Here is a 19,557-nt window from a genome sequence, read left to right as displayed (position 1 = left end):
GTGCTATAAGTGTTATATAAAAATATCTGGTTGGAAATTAGAGAAAATAAAAGCATAGATAGATGCAGTTACAGTTATCAGAATAAACAACACATCCAGAACATAGGTTTTAAAATCTATGACTGGACAACCAAGACATCTTTGAGCCCCAAATGCCATAGAAGTTATTCCAGTCACATTGTCTCATATTTCTGTTGCTAGCACCTACTTGTGTGTGCACAGTAGCACTGCAGGTTATTTTCTAGAAGTTCCTGGTTGATAAATGAAGCCTCTGTGCATTCAAGCACAAGCACATAGCAGTAGATCAAAGTGATCTGAGTAAAGAAAAACCAGCATGCTTGAAGTGTAACTAAGAGGATTTCCGTAAAAGAGTAGTCACATCAATACTCTTTAGTTACTTAATCAGACTGTGGATCTAATTATTCCATCATCTGCTTATCAAAGCAATTGTGTATCATTTTATAACCTTAATAAATTCACCAAGCATGGCTCAGGTGGAGTTAGGGCTCCACAACACCAGGGTTTATTTTGTGATGTACTCACAGTTCATAGACCTTTATCTAATTCCTGTTTGCTTCTAAGCCATGCAAAATCAAAATCCATGCTGATGGCCCTCCTTTCCTTTTCCCACAGGGTCTCACACCATAGCCTGTATTTGCCTTGATCAGATGCCCTGTGTGCTGTTGCCTAAGGCCTCAGCAATCATTAAAGGTGGATTACAACTCCATATAAGCTCCTGAAGTAAGTTTGAAGCCAAAGCCTATCTAAAAGGCTCTGTTGGAGCCAGCCCCAATTTCTAACTCAACAGCTTATAATGAGCATCAGAAATGCTCAGATAGATGCAGCATTGAGAGGCAGATTTACCCAGAGCTCATGTCTGTGTAGGCAGGCAGTCAGGATCGCAATCCTAGTTCTACCACCTGCTCAGTATAGATGGTGCCCTGAACCACTTACCTGACCCAATTGCAATTATAGTAATAGTTGTGAGGCTAATTCAGTGAATTAAAATATGTAAGGAAGCATTGTGGCAATGGCTCAGTGGATAAAGTGCTTGTTATACAAGCATGGGTACTCAGGTTTGGATCCCCAGAACCCGTGTAAACAGCTGCGGTATCATGGAGGCCACCTGTAAGCTCAGCACTTGGGAGGCAGACACAAGGTATTCCTGGAGCGAGTTGGCTAGCTCTGGTTCAAGTGAGAGGCCCTACCTCAATAAATAAAGTGTGGAACAATTGAGGAAGATAACCTGTGTCAGCTTTGGGCCTCTACAGGCACTTGGACACACACATACACACATGCACACATGCTACACATAGACATATACACAGAAATACATATATGGTGTGTGTATCTCTCTTTCTCTCTGTCTCTGTCTCACTCTCTGTCCCTCTCTCTCTCTTTCTCTCTCTCTCTCTCTCTCTCCCCCCGCTCTCACACACACACTAGTGTGTGTGTGTGTGTGTGTGTGTGTGTGTGTGTGTGTAAAGAAAGCAGATTTAGCTCATTGGTAGACATTAAGTTTTCAACTATCAGTTTCGCTGGTGTCATGGTAACCGTTTGTGTTATTGGTAAATACATTCACCACTCTGATTCCATGACAGCTCAAGATGTCCTGGGTCAGAGATTGTGGTAGTTTGAATAGGTCCCTATAGGCTCATATATTTGAATGTTTGGTCATCAGGAAGTGGCCCTACTTGAGAGAGATTAAGAAGTGTGGCCTTGTTGGAGGAAGTGTGTCACCGGGAGTGTGTTTTGGGATTTCAAATGCTCATGTCAGGCTCAGTCTTTCTCTGCCTGCTGAGCCACATGTAGAACTTTCAACTACTCCCCAGCATCGTGTCTCCTGGCATGCACCCATGCCTCCTGTCATGCTGAAAATGGACTAAACTTCTGAACTGTAAGCAAGCCCCAATTAAATGTTTTCCTTTATAAGAGTTGACATGGTCATGGCATCTCTTCACAGCAATAGAACACTAACCAAGGCAGAGACTGTTGTTTCCACCTAGCCCTTCTGATCTGATAGAGTGAGGTGGGGTTTGTATGGCTTTGTTCTTTCAACTTTTTTTTCTTAACTTTTATTCCTAGCATAACAAGTACTGATTTGATCTTGTCAGGTTTTAGCCATTTAGGAACATGCAGAATTACTACCCTGGGGTGCTTATTTGCATTTCTCTGATGTCTAATATTGTTGAGCATCTCATGAGTTTTGATCATTTAGTATCTGTTGAAGATCTTTACCCACTTTCTATCCCTCTTTTCCTATGCAATAATGCTTTCCCTTGCCTTAATCAAGTGATAGAATTTGCATGTCCTTAAAAAACAGTTCTCTTTTCCTTCCCTCATCTTCCTTTCTTCTTTGCCACTACCACACTGTTATAAGGAAGGAATTTTTTTTTTTATTTTCGAGACAGGGGTTCACTATGGCTTTGGAGCCTGTCCCGGAACTAGCTCTTGTAGACCAGGCTGGCCTCGAACTCACAGAAATCTGCCTGCCTCTGCCTCCCAAGTGCTGGGATTAAAGGCATATGCCACCACCGCCCGGCAGGAATGAATTGTTAAATAAACTCTTTTGGTAGCATTTTCATTTAAATTTAAAGTCATCTTATCAATCCTGTGTAAGAACACAAACCCAGTAAGATTCTGACCACTATTGCATTGAGTCTGTAGATTATTTTAGGAAACTGATATCTTCCTCTTAGTGAATCTTCCTGTGTGAGTGCATCTATCTTTCCTTCTGCCTCTCTTGCCTTTTGACAATTAATTTCCCTTATCACTATACCATGGCTGACACTGTAGGATCTGGCATACCTCTTACTAGGTTTATTTCTAGATATTTGACATTTTGTGATGCCAGTGTAAGTGGCACAATTAATTTCATTTAAAAAGTGCTTTTTTTTTTTTTGCCAACTTAGAGACAAGAACGACCTTTGTATCTAGCAGGATTGCTGAGTTTGTTTGTTATTTCCAAAGGTTTTTAGAGTGTTCTAGGGTTTGCATGTACTCTTTCATTTTGGCATGATTAATGATAACTTAATATTCTTAGCTTATCTTTACAATTAATTTTTCTAATCTTATTTCCTAGGTATTCATTTCCTGTAGTACAGATAAGATATATTGATTCTTATCTTGATCCCAATCTCAGAAAATTGTAAATTTCAGTATTTTACCAACAAGTATATTTTTGCTTTATATTTTAAAACTCTACAAATAGAACTATGGATTTCTTCCACTGTCCGTTCTTCTTCTTTTTTTCTCTTTAAAGAATTTATTTTTAAAAAGAAAACAAACTATCTTTTTTCATAATCCATACCAATCCAAATTCCCACTCCCTCCCCTCTTCTCATTCCCTCCACCTTCCTCTCCACCCCACCCCCCATTCACTCCTCAGAGAGGGTAAGGCACTTTGCTTTGAGAACGGTCCAAGGCCCTCCCTACTATACCCAGGCTGAGCAAGGTATCCATCCAAAGAGAATGGTTTCCCAAAATGCCAGTACAAGCAGTAGGGATAAATCCTAGTGCCACTGCCAATGGCCCCGCAGTCTGCTCCAGCCATGTAACTGACACCCACATTCAGAGGAACTAGTTTGGTCCTATGCTGGTTCCTTCCCAGTCCAGCAGGAGTTGGTGAGCTCCCATTAGCTTAAGTAGACTGTTTCAGTGGGTGTCCCCATCATGGTCTTGACTTCTTTGCTCATATTCTCACTCCTCCCACTCTTCAACTGGACTTGGGAGCTCAGCTCATGTCTTCAGTGTGGGTCTCTGTCTCTGTTTTCATCAGTTGCTGGATGAAGGTTCTATGGTGATATTTAAGATAATCATCAGTCTGACTACAAGATAAGGCCAGTTTGGGCACCCTCTGCTCTATTGCTTAGGGTCTTAGCTGGGGTTATCTTTGTGGGTTCCTGGGAATTTCTCTAGAGCTAGGTTTTTTCCTAATCTTATAATGGCTCCCTCAATCAAAATATCTCTTTCCTTGCTCTCATCTCTGTCATTTCTCCATGTCTTCTATCCCATTCCCTCAAGTTCTCTTCACCCCTCCCCTTCTCCCCTTGTCTTTCCCTTCTACCGTCCCTACTCCCCCCACCCCCATACTCCCCATTTTGTCAGGTGATCTTGTCTATTTTGACTTTCTAGGTGAATCTATGTTTTTTTCTTAGGCTTCACCTTATTCTTAGCTTCTCTAGAATCATGAACTATAGACTCAATATTCTTTGTTTGTAGCTAGTATCCACTTATGAGTGAGTATATACCATATTCATCTTTTTGCATCTGGGTTATGTCACTCAGGATAGTGTTTTCTAATTCTATCCATTTGCATGCAAAATTCAAGATGTCATTGCTTTTTACCACTAAGTGTGTAAATGTGTAAATGTACCACATTTTTTAAATCCATTCTTTAGTTGAGGGGCTTCTAGGTTGTTTCCAGGTTCTGGCTCTTACAAATAATGCTGCTATGAATATAGTTGAACAAATACCTTTGTAATATGTTTGAGCATCTTTTGGGTATATGCCCAAGAGTGGTATTGCTGGGTCCTGAGGTAGGTTGATTCCCAATTTTCTGAGAAACCACCATACTAATTTCCAAAGTGGTTGTACAAGTTTGCATTCCCAATAGCAATGGATGAGTGTTCCCCTTACTCCACATCCTCTCCAGCATAAGCTGCCATTGGTGTTTTTGATCTCAGCCATTTTGACAGGTGTAAGATGGTATCTCAGAGTTGTTTTAATTTGCATTTATGTGATGGCTAAGGATTTTGAACATTTCCTAAAGTATCTTTTGGCCATTTGAGATTCTTCTGTTGAGAATTCTTGTCTATTCTTCCTTACAAAACTACAGATGAATGTTGACTATTAAGTGAAATGTTTTTTTCCCAGTCTGTCATGAGCTTAGCCTTTAATGGCTGAACCATCTCTCCAGCCCGCTTTTTCTGAATATGTGAAGGTGATGTTACAGTTTTTCATTTGTTTCTTCTAGTTTTTTATCGATTGGCTATGTAAATTTTAGGTCAATACCATATTCCTGAAATAAAAATCACTTGTTAATGATATGGACCTTTTAAATATATCATAATATTCTATTTGTGGTGTATATGTGTATGTGTGTGTGTGTATTTGGGGTTTAAAACCTATAATTATGAGAAAATTTATAATTTTTATTTTGTATAATGCATTTTTTTGTATTTTACTATCTATATATTTCTGACTTTATAACATGAACAGATTGAGTTAGATTAGTATGAGTCATTCAATAAATGTTTAGAAGAATTTGATAGTAAGAACCACAGATTTTTTTGAAATTCAGCTTTATTATTTAGGTAATAGGTAGCAATTAAATAGAATAGGGAGTGTTTTCTGTTTTCTTTCTTATGTCAGTTTGATATACTATATTTGAAAGATGATTTCATCTGAACTGTCAATTTATTCGAGGGAAACGTGCTTATAAATGCTGCTCCAACATTTTCTAATACTTGATCGTGTGAGCACATGAGATGTGTGCGGAGGTCTGAGATTGACATTAGGTATGTTCCTCTATATCTTACCTCCACTTTATGGTTTAAGGCAGGGTCTCTCACTGAATCTGGGGCTTGCCATTTTGACTTGACTGGCAACAGCAAAACTCAGGAATCCTTCACTTCCCCAGCACTGCAGTTACAGATTGTGATGCTATGCCCAGCTCTTTTGTGGGTGCTGGTGACCCAAGCTCATAGCCTCATGTGAGCACAGCAAGTGCTTGACTCATGGAGACACCTTCCTGTGCCTTTTTCTGAGACTTGTGAAGTCTGCAGTGTTATGCTTTTCCCCATTCCTATGATTTTTGATGTGTTTTTTCCTACTTGGTTTTCTTATTAGTCTTGCTAGAGATCTATTAAATTTTCTTGGTTTTATACATTCTACTTTTATTGTCTTTTTAAAAATAGAATCGCTATTTATTCTTTGACTGTCCTATACATGTAAACAATGTAACTTGATTATATCCACCTCCAACTTTTCTCAGATAGCCCACACCTTGCCCCTCCCTTGGTTACCTGCTGCATCCAATTAATGCTGCATGTTGGACTGTTGACAAATCTTCTTGCCTTGCTCTTGTGCAGCTAACCCTAGCTTTAGTGAATTTGTGTGGGCAGTGGCCATGTCCTGTCCAGAGGACAGCATTTCATAGCACCCCTCCCCTCCTCCAGCTCTGACATTCTTCTACCCCTTCCTGTGGCATCCCCTTAGCTTTGGTGGGTAGTTGGCATAAAAGTCCCATTTAGGACTGAAGTAGTCACTTCTTCTCAGCTCTTTGGCCAATTACGAACCTCTGCACTAACTGCTGTCCTCTGTAAAGAGAAGCTTCCCTCTGATTGAGGGCAGTGTTAGTTTATGTATGGAAACGTAAATGTTTAGAAGACTGTTTGACAGCATGTCTATTTAGCAAGCTATTGTCTCTTTTTTTCTGCTGTTGAAAATCTTTATCTAGGTTGGGAGAGATGGCTCAGTGGTTAAAAGCACTGGCTGCTCTTAGGGACGTTCCGAAGAGTTCAATTCCCAGCAACTATATGATGGTTCACAACCAACTGTGATGAGATCTGGCACCCTCTTCTGGCCTGCAGAGATACACGCAGACAGAACACTGTATACATAATAAATAAATAAATCTTAAAAAAAAAAAGAAACTCGTTATCTAGCCTTTCTTTCATGGGAGTGTCTTTTCTTTATCTTTCTTTTGCATACAAAGCATTGTCTCACCAGAACATTTTCAAAGAAAATTTGTTTCATGGATCCTGTACCCTGCCTCTTCACCCCTAGAACCCTGCCCCTATTTTGATACATGCATATACATGTATATGCATATATATAATTATCAAGTTTGACTTATGTCATAGATTTAAACTTTTATCTCTTTATATATCTGATACTTTCAATTTTGTTATAGCTTCATTTAGTAAGCTTTCCTGTGTAATCCAAGGACTTTAGATGTGTATTTCATGCTTAATCTAAGGAATTTAAATGTATGTTTTCTAATGTCTAAGCTGTTGGAGATTTCTTATCCCTTTCTCCTGTCCTTTTTTTTTAATTTATTTTGTGCTTTTAAAAACATTTTATTGATTCTTTGTGGATTTTAAATCATGCATCCCAATCTTATTCATCTCCCTATCCCTTTATATCTGCCTTCTGCCCTTGCACCCCATGCAAAATAAAATAAAACAAAATTTAAAAGAAAAAAAAACTCATCATGGAAGCTGTAGTGTGGCCCAGTGAGTCACACAGTATACCCTTTAGTCCACACATCTTTACTTGCAAGTGTTCATTGCATTGAGTCATTAGTCTGGCTTGATGCCTCTGGCTTCTGCTCCACCATCAGTACTGAACCCTCACTGGGACTCTTCGTGGATGTCCTGTTGTTGCCCTGTGTCATGGAGACCCTGCTGCTTCGGATCTGCAGGACTGGCCCCTTCACATGCTCCAGTAGATCATAGATGGTGTGGGCCAACTTCTGGGCCTGGGCGGTAGTAGGGTTGGTCATCCCGCTAGCTCTCCCTCATCCTCACCACCAAGGTGAGCTCTCCAGAGTTGCCCAGGCTACCTCACCCAATGAAGCAGGTAGCCAGGGGTTGGGTCAATTCTGTTCTCACACCTTCAGGGGGCCCAGATCACCTGCACCCACACCACCTCTCCTATCTCCCTTCTTCTCATTTTTAATATCTAGCTTACTTGCTCTGTAGTCAGAGAATATGATCTCAAGATTTTGATTCTTGAACTCATTGAAGCTTGTCTGTGACCTTGTGTATGGCCAGTCTTGATATATGGCTCGTGAGTTCTTTAAAATAATCTGAATTTCGTTATTATAGGGTTCCCTAATAGCAATTTGTCAATTTGGGTTATTGTGTATATTTTCTCCATTTTTATTGATTTTTATATCTGTGTGTTCTGTTAGCTATTGAATAATTATGAAACACCATGATTGAGCTTTAATTCTGTTCTCTCTCTCTCTCTCTCTCTCTCTCTCTCTCTCTCTCTCACACACACACACACACACACACACACACACACACACATTTGATGCATGCACATTTAAAATTATCATATACTCCTGATAGCTTGGTTTCTTTATTAATCCCTCATGTTAATTTTAATAGTGATTCTTACCTCAAAGCCTGATTCATGAGATATGAGTATACCTATACTATCAGTATTTTGGCAAGTGTTTGCATGAAATATCTTTGTCTTTTGAATTTTTATCTATCTGTGGAGCATGGGCATGTCATGGTGTGAATGTGAAGATCGGGGGGAACCTCAAAAGCTGGTTCTACTCTGGGTAGGTCACTGTGATTGAACTCCTGTCATCAGGTTTGGCCGCAGGCACCTTCACCTGCTAAGGTGTCTCACTGGCTCTGTGTGCAACTCTGCCAGGCTTTCCCAAGGTCAGGTTCTTAAGGTTATCTGGAGAGCATTATTTTTTACATCTAGTCTGATGAGCCCTTTTCAATTGAACTATTTTACTACTATGACATTTAGTGTAACCATGTTTGTGGTTCAACTATGTTTAATCTCTCTGTGTCCCATTTCTTTTGTTTTCATTTTTATTTCCTTCCTTCCTTTTAGTTTAATATTTGGTAGTTGATTTTTCTTCCTGTAGCTTGTTTTGCTTCTGTGTTATCTTATCCTTCAATGATAACTTCAGAAAATACAACATGCATCCTTATTACTGTCTAGTAAAAATGTCATTATGACTTCTTTCTCAGTAGCAGAAGGAACAGAAAACACTTTGTCTTGTTCTTTTTTGTCTTTTTTGTTATCCTGCCATACACTTTATTATATACAATTTTCCGGCCCAACAAGATACTATCTGTACTGTCGTGTAACATTGATGTCTATTTATGCACATTCACAGAGTGTTTCTTTAATGTTGTTTCTGTGTTCTAGCATTGCTTGTTTCTGCCTAGGATCATTTTTCTTTATTAGAATAACTCCCTTCCTGCACGTGCTTAGTGCTTTCCTGCTGACATGGACACTCTGTTTTTATTCTTCTAAAAATGTCATTATTTTATATTTATTTGAAGAAATTTATCATCCTGGCGGAAATCTAAGTATATTAAAATTCCTATGTAAGATGCCATTTGATACTCTTAAAGATGGATACAAAATAGATTGAGCTTCAAATATTTTGATTTATAATATTTGTGTTGATATTGCTGCTCTAGTCAGTACTGTGTAATTGCTTCTGATATTGTCTCTCTTTCTAAAAGAGTTTGGACAGAAAATGCTTTAACCAAGAGTCAGTTCTACCATTTACTACTGTATCACCTTGACCAGGTCATTTAGCTTCTCCCAGTCAGTTTCCTTGTCTATGAGTTCGAAACAAATATCTGATTTTGGCTTGTTTCACTGGGGAGGTCTGAGTTCTGTTGTGATTCACATGAAAGTGCTTTGTAGTCAACTGGAAAGCTTTAGTGTTGCTGTTGCTTATTAGAACAGAACCATTTTCAGAATTCTCTTACATGTGTGCATTTCCATAATAAGCCATGGAATAAATTCTGTGTTCATGTGTTTATTTATGTATACTCTCCCCTTACTAAACACTCTATTACAAACTCATTTTTTTCGTCTTTCAGAAAACCACTATGAAAAGAGGAATCTGGCTGTTACATCATTCACAATGCCCACAAGATAAAAACAGCCTATTGTTTCTTAATACTGAGGTCGGGGAAGACTTTAAAGGTCGTGGTCATTTACTTTGTAATGTGGAACCATTAAGAACGTTTTCCTCTTGGCTCAGAGTTGACCACTTGACACAGTGAATCCACCTCAGAGTTGGGCTGATCTCTGATTCTGAGCCCCTGTTTCATGGTCCCCAAGGGAGAGTTAGACATTTTAATGTGAGCAGCAAATAGTTTTCCTCCCTTTTTACCTGCAAATGGATTCTATTCAGAAAGCGAGTAAATAATGCCTGCTTGCTTTTCAACATGCACAGCACACACAGAGGGCAGGTTGGGCTGATAAATTAAAATTTCCTTCTGCGTACATAGCTTTCAAAAACTACCTTAGGCGGGTAATATGCAACCTCATTTTGTCTGTCTTTCACAGGAGCTAATTTAAAAATTCCCAGCTACATTAATCAAATCTTAGACTCTTTACTCTGTGCAGACATTTTGCTATTGGACTGTTTATTTTTCCTTTGGAGAAACTAGTGTTTGGGTCTCTCTTTGTACTCCATCCTTTGTTGGGTCTTGGATTTGTGTGCATCGTGCCTACATGCATATGTGTGTGCCTATGTGTCCCTGTGTATGTGTGTTTCCCTCTGTGTGTGTCTCTGTCTGTCTGTCTGTCTGCCTGTCTTTTGGGTCCAGGTTTTCCTTGAAGAATAGGTAGTCTGTAAACATACTCAAATTGATGCTGGTACATTGGATCTAATATGAGGACACACACAGATGTGAGCTTGTTCCACCTTGTCTGGAAGTCAGAAAGTTTGAGCTTATTTTTGTCTTTCAAAGGTGTGGCTACAAAACAAGATATCTTGAGCTAGGGTGTGATTACTTGGTGTTTTGGACATTAAAATGGCCCATAGAGGTGGATCTGCTCCACTGTGAGTATAGATCAGAGAATTCACGCATACTTCTACACTCCTTCTCTAAAAAAGGAGGTTTGACATAGGGGATGGCTGCCTACAGGATACTTGGTCTAGGGTGTGTTCACTTTACTCAGGAAATAATGGCTTGATGTCTCAAGTATTGAAACAAGTAACCGTTCTGGTTGTCCTTTGTGTCATGTTAAAGCAGTCTTTTACCTTCTTCCCCCGTTTTATATTGGGATATGAAAGTGTATGGAAAATAAATGTGGGTGAATTAGTGTTCATTATCTGCTGAGTTGCCCTCCTGGTACTGTCCTGTGTCTCTATGTTTCTTTCAAATCTCTGTTCTTCCTACCTAACATTTCTAAACCTCATGGCCCTAACCTGGAATGTACGAACCTTATGACAGACGGCAGCCCAGAGTGGTGTTTACAACAAGCTAATGCCCAATATCTGTGAGGTTTTTCTTGATAGACAAATTTTATATGGGATGTTTGTTCTTTGTTTAAATGTTTTGATTTTTGTCTGCAGGTCACTGGCATGCATTTTATATGAGATGTGTTGCATGGATCACGCGTTTTCTGGTTCCAGTTTCTTGTCTGTGGTTTTAAATATTGTTGAAGGTGACACACCTTCACTCCCCGAGAGATTCTCACGAGAACTAAACACCATCATGGAACGGTATGGCAGCAAGTTCGAATGAGAGGCCATTGAAGTTTCATTCCTGTCTTTGAAATGAACTTGGTTTTTGTTCATTTGAAAAGTAATTTTCTTTTTTAATATTACAGCATGTTGAACAAGAGTCCTTCCTTGAGACCATCTGCTATAGAAGTTTTAAAAGTCCCTTACATCGACGAGCACCTTCAGGTACTGGAAATGAGAGTGGCATCGGGGCCACCTACCATTCTCTGTCTCAAGGTTACACTGTGGGACTCAGATATGGTTCAGAATCAGTCAGAAAATTGGGAGTATGGGGGTGGGGGAGAAGGGAGGGAAGAAGAGGAAGAGGAGAGAAAAAAGGAAAGGGGAGGAGAACTTGAGAGAATGAGATAGAAGAGATGGAAGAAGGACAGAGATGAGAACAAGGAAAGAAATATTTTGATTGAAGGAGCAATTATGGGGCTAGCAAGAAACCTGGCACTAGAGAAATTCTCGGGAATTCACAAGGATGACCCCAGCTAAGACCCTAAGCAATAGAGGAGAGGGTGCCCAAACTGACCTTGTCCTGTAGTCAGATTGAGGAATATTTTAAATGTTACCAAAGAACCTTCATCTAGCAACTGATGGAAACAGAGGTAGAGACCCACAATGGAACACTGGACTGAGCTCCCAAAATCAGGTTGAAGTGAGTCAGGAGGAGTGAGAATATGAGCAAAGAGGTCAAGACCATGATGGGTTCACCCACTGAAACAGTCTACCTGAGCTAATGGGAGCTCACCAACTCCAGCTGGACAGGGAAGGAAACAGTGTAGGTCCAAACTAGTTCCTCTGAATGTGGGTACCAATTGTATGGCTGGGGCAGATTGCGGGGCCATTGGCAGTCTGCTTGTACTGTCTTTTTTTGGGGACCCATTCTCTTTGGATGGATACCTTGCTCAGCCTGGATATAGTAGGGAGGGCCTTGGACTGTCCCCAAAGCAACGTGCCTTACCCTCTCTGAGGAGTGGAGGATGGGGGGGGTGAGGTGGAAGGAATGGAAGGATGGGAGGGAGTGAGAACTGGGATTGGTATGTAAAATGAACAAAGGATAGTTTGTTTTCTTTTTCTGAAAAAAAATAAATTTTATATATATATAAATTATATATATATTTACGTGTGTGTGTGTGTGTGTGTGTGTGTGTGTGAATTAGCCAGAAAGGAGGAAAGCAGGACTTAAGCGAAGACAAGAGGAACACTGGGAAAATCTCTCTGCAAAGCAGGCTACACAAACTCTGGTTGCATGATACCACGAGACATATGAAGCTGGAGTTCTAATTTTCTGCCTAAAATCATTGTTATCTACCCAGTGGCTCTGAGATTGACAGATCTTACCTGAACACTTTGAAATCCATCCCTGTTAATACAGGAATATACTGCTAATAATATGTAAATCGGGGATTTTCATTGAGCTGTTATTATTCCCTCCTTAGGACACGACTTAGCATCTTCAATTGACCAGGTGTCTCTTTTCTTTTCCTTCGCGTCAGAGAGCTCGATTAGACAGAGGGTCTGCCTAGGATGTAAGAAGCTAGCTGTTCTCTCCAAGGCTTTTATCTTTTATGACCCTCTCAGGCATTTGCCAGCCCCTCAGCAAGTTTCCTCTGTTATGAATAAGTCTAACAGGAACCACCAGGTCACCTGCCTTGTCACGGGTGCCTACTTTTCACCAGTGGGGTAAGATCTAAATCAGAGGATGCAAAGACAACAGTGAGGTATGCTCAACCATGAGACACAGTGCTGACCCCAGGGAGGCTAAAAAGAAAGGGGCAGGCATGATCTGCTCTGCTGACATTTGTCTGCTAGAGTAAGAATTCAGTAGCCAAGGAAACGTAAGGAACATGAAGAACCAAGAAGAAAGGGGACTGGGACTTCACTAAGAATAAAGAAGGGAGAAGGGCTCTTTGGTAGTCATAGGCGTCGACACCATCTTAACAGTGGGAAGACGCAGCCAGCCATGTAAACAGTCTAAGAGGAGAACTTGAAGAAGGTATCAGATCCCCTGAACTAGAGTCACAGACGTTTATGATCTGCCATGTGGGTGCAGAAAAACAAACCAGGGTTCTCTGGAAGGGCAGCCAATGCTCTGAACTGCCGAGCCATCTCTCTAGCTCTGCAGTATTTCAGAATCAGTATCACCCTGATAGCAAAATATAAAAATTTAAAGACAAACTCCAACAAGGCCAAGATTGGTGAGAGGCACACGGGGTGTAGTTGCTCAGGTTGAGGGTTGGACCTTGTCTGTAAGCATATGGAATTCTGTTCTTCATGGGTTTGGGTACTGATTTTGATTTCACAGATGCTGCCGTGTATTAAGGAAGTACCTCCCCTGCTTGCTGAGGTCTGGGTTACACCTTTGAATCTTGTACCTTAGCTAAGTGTCTCATTTGCCTAACGTCCATCTCATCGGGGTGAGAGGGTTGACACTGAGGGTTAAAGGCCGAGAGATAGTGAGTATTCCTGGAGCTGAGGGAAGGTCTGCTGGTGCATCCCGGGGGATGAGCGAGGAGGGAGAGATAAGGACAAGGTGAATTAGAGAAGAAGGCAGGAGCTCCTTTTGGGGCATCTCACACAACCTGCAACACCATCTAATTTAACCCTTCGGAGAGAGAAAGAACCGCTGCTGTGAGTTTACCTCAGTGCTTTGCTGTGGTCAGGAAGATCAGCTGGAAAAGGCGCGTGAGTCCTCTGTGCCCTTCCATTGCTGGAAAGGGGTTCTAAGGCCATGGTGGTTTCCTTCATTTCAGCACCTGATGTGTAAATATTCAGATGCGACGCTGGAAGGCAAGAACTCGGTTTGTCAGAAGGATGCTGTTCATATAATTAGTGCCATGTAAGTAATTGCTTTATTTTTAACAAGCCCATTCCATGTAAATGCTAAGTGCATCCGTCTTTAAAAATCTATTAGCGCTAAACTGACTGCGCGGGGCATCCTAGATCGCACTTAAATCTTGCCAGGAAATTAAGAAGCTTCGGTAACGTGGCATTCAAGAGCCATTTGCCCCGGGTGATCGCAGGCTGAAATCCTGACTGTCTAAACCTCAACACAGCTCACAGATCTGCAGGGCAGCACCACAGTTACCCTGTGATGGCACAGAGAAGCGAATATCTCAGACATTTAGGAATGTTTCTGCTAATGAGTCTTCTATCAGAAACCTAAGTGGCTTCATTTGGTATTTGTTTAACTGACAAGAGTATGTATCTATGGAAAGAGAGTGCTGTAGGCATTTGGGGGAAAAAGCCAAAATTCACTTTCTTTACATATTATACACACTATCTTTCTGGAAAAAAAAAAAAGATAAGGTGCTTTCCAAAAGAGCAAGAATAATTTCTGGGCCTGACTTCTTTCTCATTCAAGAAATTACTTTGGTTTAACTTGTCAAAGTACAGATGGTGGGCAGCTCCAGTGCAGTGGTGGGCACCTGGACAAGCAGTGAGTTACAGATGCCAGGGGACCCCTTCTTAAAGATGGAATCTATGATTTTGCTGATGGGATTCTGCTTAATTTTATAAGGACCCAAAGGCAATGGCTCTACCTCCCCAGTGGTATGAGAAGAGGAACCCCCAGGCTGATAAGGAGCCCTCGGGCTGATACAGGAGAACCCCAGACTGACCTTCAAGGCCAAATAGCCAGATACTCCCTACTCTCAGATGACTCACACTCAGGGCAGACACTCTCCTCTGACACACACACACACACACACACACACCAGTGCAGACACTCTCCTCTGACACACACACACACCAGTGCAGACACTCTCCTCTGACACACACACTCCAGTGCAGACACTCTCCTCTCTCCTCTCTCTCTCTCTCTCTCTCTCTCTCTCTCTCTCTCTCTCTCTCTCTCTCACACACACACACACACACCAATGCAGACACTCTTTTCTGACACACCCCAGTGGTTTCTCGACTGTGTCCTATATGTTTTCCCAGCCTCACAGTCCACCTAACAAATGTGCACCTGGAAAGGTCCCTTAGGGTAAATTCATAGACAGGTTTCTAATATGATTATTTTCTTGTGTTGCTACCCATTATTTCAAGAAAGTCTAAGTTTTAGTTTTGTTTATAGGTGTGAGAATAGAGGTTATCTTATTTTTAAAATAACAAATTTAGCTATCATTTTGCAAAGCAGTTGTGGGGCAGATTGCCTAGCACAGTTTACAATCAGTGGTTATGTTTCAGGAGGAGTTCATTAAGTCCTACAAAATAAGGGTTGCATATTCCTCATAAATTGTCCCCTCCTGGGACACTGTGGTCTGGATGATATTCAGTTTCTCACAGTGTTTCCTAAGGAAGAAGCTGAGGTCACTGGGAATGTAACCTCAGGCCTTGCCTTCCTTGTTTAGTGTGAGTGGTTTCTTCAACTTAACAAAAAGAGGTTCTTCAATAAATGAGGGATGGCCCTGTGAAGTAGGTGGCAATGTTCTCTTTCATAGTTACACAGAGATTCCGTAACCTCCAAGAGACATGCGCTGTGTAACCCCGGAGCTACGATTTGAGCCCAGGGAGTATTATTAACCTTCATAGTTACCCACTGGACCATGCTACCATAAATGTCTATGGGAGTGAGCCCAGGTAATATCAGCCGCTGAAGAAAATAGAGTTGTTATAATGCCACCCTTGGGCAGTGTGCATACATTATCCCACATGATGCTCACGATAACACAGCCCGCTCTTTACAGAGGTAGAAACCTGGGTCCTCTTTCTGCCCTTGGCTACAGAGAGCATGGGTGGCGGAGATAGGTAGAATCCTACCTTGGCGGAGGTAGGATTCACCATCTTTCTGAAAACCGCGAGCTAATCATGCGCAGTGACGGTGACTGTGGCGGCCTATTTCCTCTCTAACGGCATGAGCCTAATTTGTCTTCCATTAGAAAGGCCAGCCATAGGCAATGAAATGAGCAGGAATTTGGAAAGTACACAATTTGCTTTTAAGCAGAAATCTAATTTGAAAAATAATGCTGATTAACTCCAGTCCTTATTGGCTCGTTACCCACTTGGAGTTTATTAGATTTTCCTGGCCTGCCCTGAGACGCTGCCACTCTCTCCATAGACAATGATACTTCTGTAAGATATTTGTTTATTTCTTTCTGAGCAAGTTTGGTATGAATTGCATGTTGAGGAATGTTTATTACTTCTAGGCAGAAAAAGATTCACCTGCAGACTCCGCAAGCCCTGTCTGAAGTGCAGAAAATGACCCCGAGGGAAAGGATGCGGCTGAGGAAGCTGCAGGCCGCTGATGAGAAAGCCAGGAAGCTGAAGTAAGTTGCCTTTCCTTTGGGTGCCCCGCGCCCTACGCTGCCTAACAGTGCTCTCAAAGAACTCACACAAAGAAAGGAAAAGCCAAAACCAAGGCGCACATGATCACTTATGCCTTCGTTCACCTGCTCCCCCAAACAAGGTTCCTGAGGCAGAGATTGGATGTCAAGTACTGTTTATGTCAGGTGTTCAGTCCTGTGTGAAGGCGGACTGAAAGGTAGGGAGGTTACTAGTGATGAGAATGTGGGCAGGCTCTAAAGGAAACCTCATTGGCTGCTGACACTGGGACCTATCCCATCAAGAAGCCAAACAGACAGCTTTACAATTTAGTCTGCCTTCGTTACTTTTCCCATTGTTTGATAAAGTGCCCTGAAAGAAGCAACTTAAAGGAGAAATGCCTGCTTTGGCTCACTGTTGGAGGGTGCAGTCCTCCACAGTGAAGTCACAGGCAGTAGGACTGTGAAGAATGGTTATTGAGCATCCTTGGGTTGGGAGGCAACTTATTTGTTTGCTGATTTCTGTGGGGTAAATGCTCTTACTATGGCCAGTTTCAGGTTACCAGGTGATATTATGGGTTGTTCAGTTGGGCAGATTTATGTGCAGTCTGTTGTTGAGAGCCAAAGCATGCTAGTTCCTATAAACCACTGATTGTGGCTCTGAGGAGATATATGCCCTGAAATTATTTGAGTCATTACATCAACTCAGAGCTTCAAATCTGTGTCTAAATGCAAGTAATGTTAATGTCTCTGAGGTAGCAAAATTCATGTCATTGGTTGAATGTTATGGGGGATTCAATCTGAAAGGAAGGCAAATGTAATATTTTACATGCATATTAAAATTATTATACAGATTAAAGGCAAAAGAACAGCATAAATATTCCACATGATATACTAATATTGTTGCTATTTGGTCTTTATTTTATAAATTAGTTGAATTAGAATTTTGACCATTGTTTCTAGGATTCTAGAGGGGCTGTATATATTATTTAATGTCATTGAGACATGCCAACACTGTGCACAATCTTAGTTATTATGTAGCATAAAAACTGAAGCTTGTGGAAGTAAAGAATTATGGTGGCTTCTGGAGAGAGGCAGGCATGTTAGACAAAAGGAATCCTAAGCCCTAGAAGTCTGTCATGCATCATGAAGACTAATGATATGGTATTGGATAGTTGAAAGCTACTTGGGCAGTAGATCTGTTACCACTTCCACAGTGTTCACACATTCCCTGACATGTGCTTCTATTGTCCTGTATACAGACTTGCTCATCACAAAGCAGAATAAATCAGTGTCTTCAGAGTCAGGATGCTCAGGGCCGAGTGTTATCTTCTGATATTCCAGGGGTTCCAGAGTTGACTAAGGAGCCATAGCTTCCTTGTGTGTGTGTCGGAAGAGCAATTTCACTTGAAATTTTAAAGAGAGAGAGACTCATTTAGGGTGCTGCACCCTGAGGGACAGACCTGATAGTTTGACTTCCTGATAATCTGGTCTGCCTGTTAAAATAGTGATCGTGCTTGTTTGTATACTATAGATATGCTTAAATGATGGGGGAGAGTCTTCTGTTTTGTGTTAATTTCATTGGTTAAATAAAGAGACTGCCTTGGCCCTCTGATAGGGTAGAATTTAGATAGGCGGAGTAAACAGAACAGAATGCTGGGAGAAAGAAGCCGAGTCAGGCAGTCGCCATGATTCTCCCACTCCAGACAGACGCAGGTTAAGCTCTTTCCTGGTAAGCCAGCTCGTGGTGCTACACAGAATATTAGAAATGGGTTAGATCAATATGTAAGAGCTAGCCAATAAGAGGTTAAAACTAATGGGCCAAGTAGTGTTTAAAAGAATACAGTTTCTGTGTAATTATTTCGGGGCATAAGCTAGCCAATGTGGGAGCCGGGGTGGCGGGACGCAGCCTGCCGCTCCACACAACACTAAACATCTTGTACTGATTTTTATACATTCACATTAAATTTACAGAAAGATTGTGGAAGAAAAATATAAAGAAAATAGCAAGCAGATGAAAGACTCAAGATTCCGGGAGTTTGAACCTCTAGGAGTTGGTGTGCCCCATGTAAGCATCTCTGTTTCATGTTCACATGGAATGTCTTCTTGCTCTGGGTACCTCAGATCCATCAAGCTGGGTGTGTAGGGAAAGGGTAGAAAACCCCCAGACCAACTTGGCCCAGCTCAGGGAGGGCTCTACAAGTAAGCCCACAGCGGATGGTGACCCTAAGTTAAAGTAGCTTACATCCGGAAGTGGACCAGTTGATTCAGCCATCACCCAGCCATTGGCTACTGTTTACAAAATAACTGAATTTCCCTGAATGCAGAGATTATGGTTAAGATGATTAATTAATAGAACAAATATAAACATATCTGATTTTCACTTCTATCCTGTGTGTTTTACCTCTCCAGTCTGTCCATACATTTTTGTCTTATTTTTATTTTTTAACCCTTTATTTTCTGTCTTCTATTCATATCATCATGCACTGTGATAAGAATGCCATACAAACTGAAGAACTACCACAGAGATCTGATAGTGAATGAATAGATTTGCGGGACCCCTCTTCCTGTACTTCTGCATTTGAAATCTCTGAGTGGCAAACACTGTTTTCATTCATGGTTGAGACTATCTCTCTGGGCCTTGGTGGCAGGATCTGATACTAAGGTAGTCTATGTGAGGGGCCATGTGGGACAGCTGACGTCAACCTCACACAGCACATTCATTGGGGCAGAAAACTTTTGTGATGTTCACCCAGAGGATGAACAAGACTGAAAACCAGGCATTCCCAAGCTGATAGGGTTATGAAGATTCTGTGTGTGTTAATGTGTTCAAACTGCTTGCTCAATCACCAAAATAAATTGGGGTGCTTATTTCTGGAATACCAGGAACCCTTGAGATCAGAGACATTTCTTTGCTAAGACTGGAGCTTGAGAACCAGATATGGTCTTTTTTTTTTTTTTTTTTTTGTATTATAATGCCCAAATGGCCTCCCTTCCTCTTTTCCTCCCTCATTCCCTTCCTTTCCTTCTCCCTCCCTCCTTCCCTTCTTT

General features: G+C 41.2%; 1 protein-coding gene across 1 annotated transcript in view; it reads left to right on the top strand.

Moving 5' to 3' along the window:
- Nek11 (NIMA related kinase 11) overlaps positions 1–19,557 on the top strand; it is a 216,577-nt gene that overhangs the window by 96,151 nt on the left and 100,869 nt on the right. Inside the window, 5 exon segments of the mRNA XM_057767840.1 lie at positions 11,084–11,233; positions 11,341–11,419; positions 13,996–14,081; positions 16,393–16,512; positions 18,481–18,563. Coding sequence (XP_057623823.1) covers positions 11,084–11,233; positions 11,341–11,419; positions 13,996–14,081; positions 16,393–16,512; positions 18,481–18,563 — 518 coding nt within the window.

Source organism: Chionomys nivalis, chromosome 4, assembly GCF_950005125.1.
Source record: "Chionomys nivalis chromosome 4, mChiNiv1.1, whole genome shotgun sequence".
In the NCBI taxonomy this organism is placed as follows: Eukaryota; Metazoa; Chordata; class Mammalia; order Rodentia; family Cricetidae; genus Chionomys; species Chionomys nivalis.
Note: the sequence above shows the minus strand (reverse complement) of the source record. Positions and strands in the feature narration are given on the sequence as shown.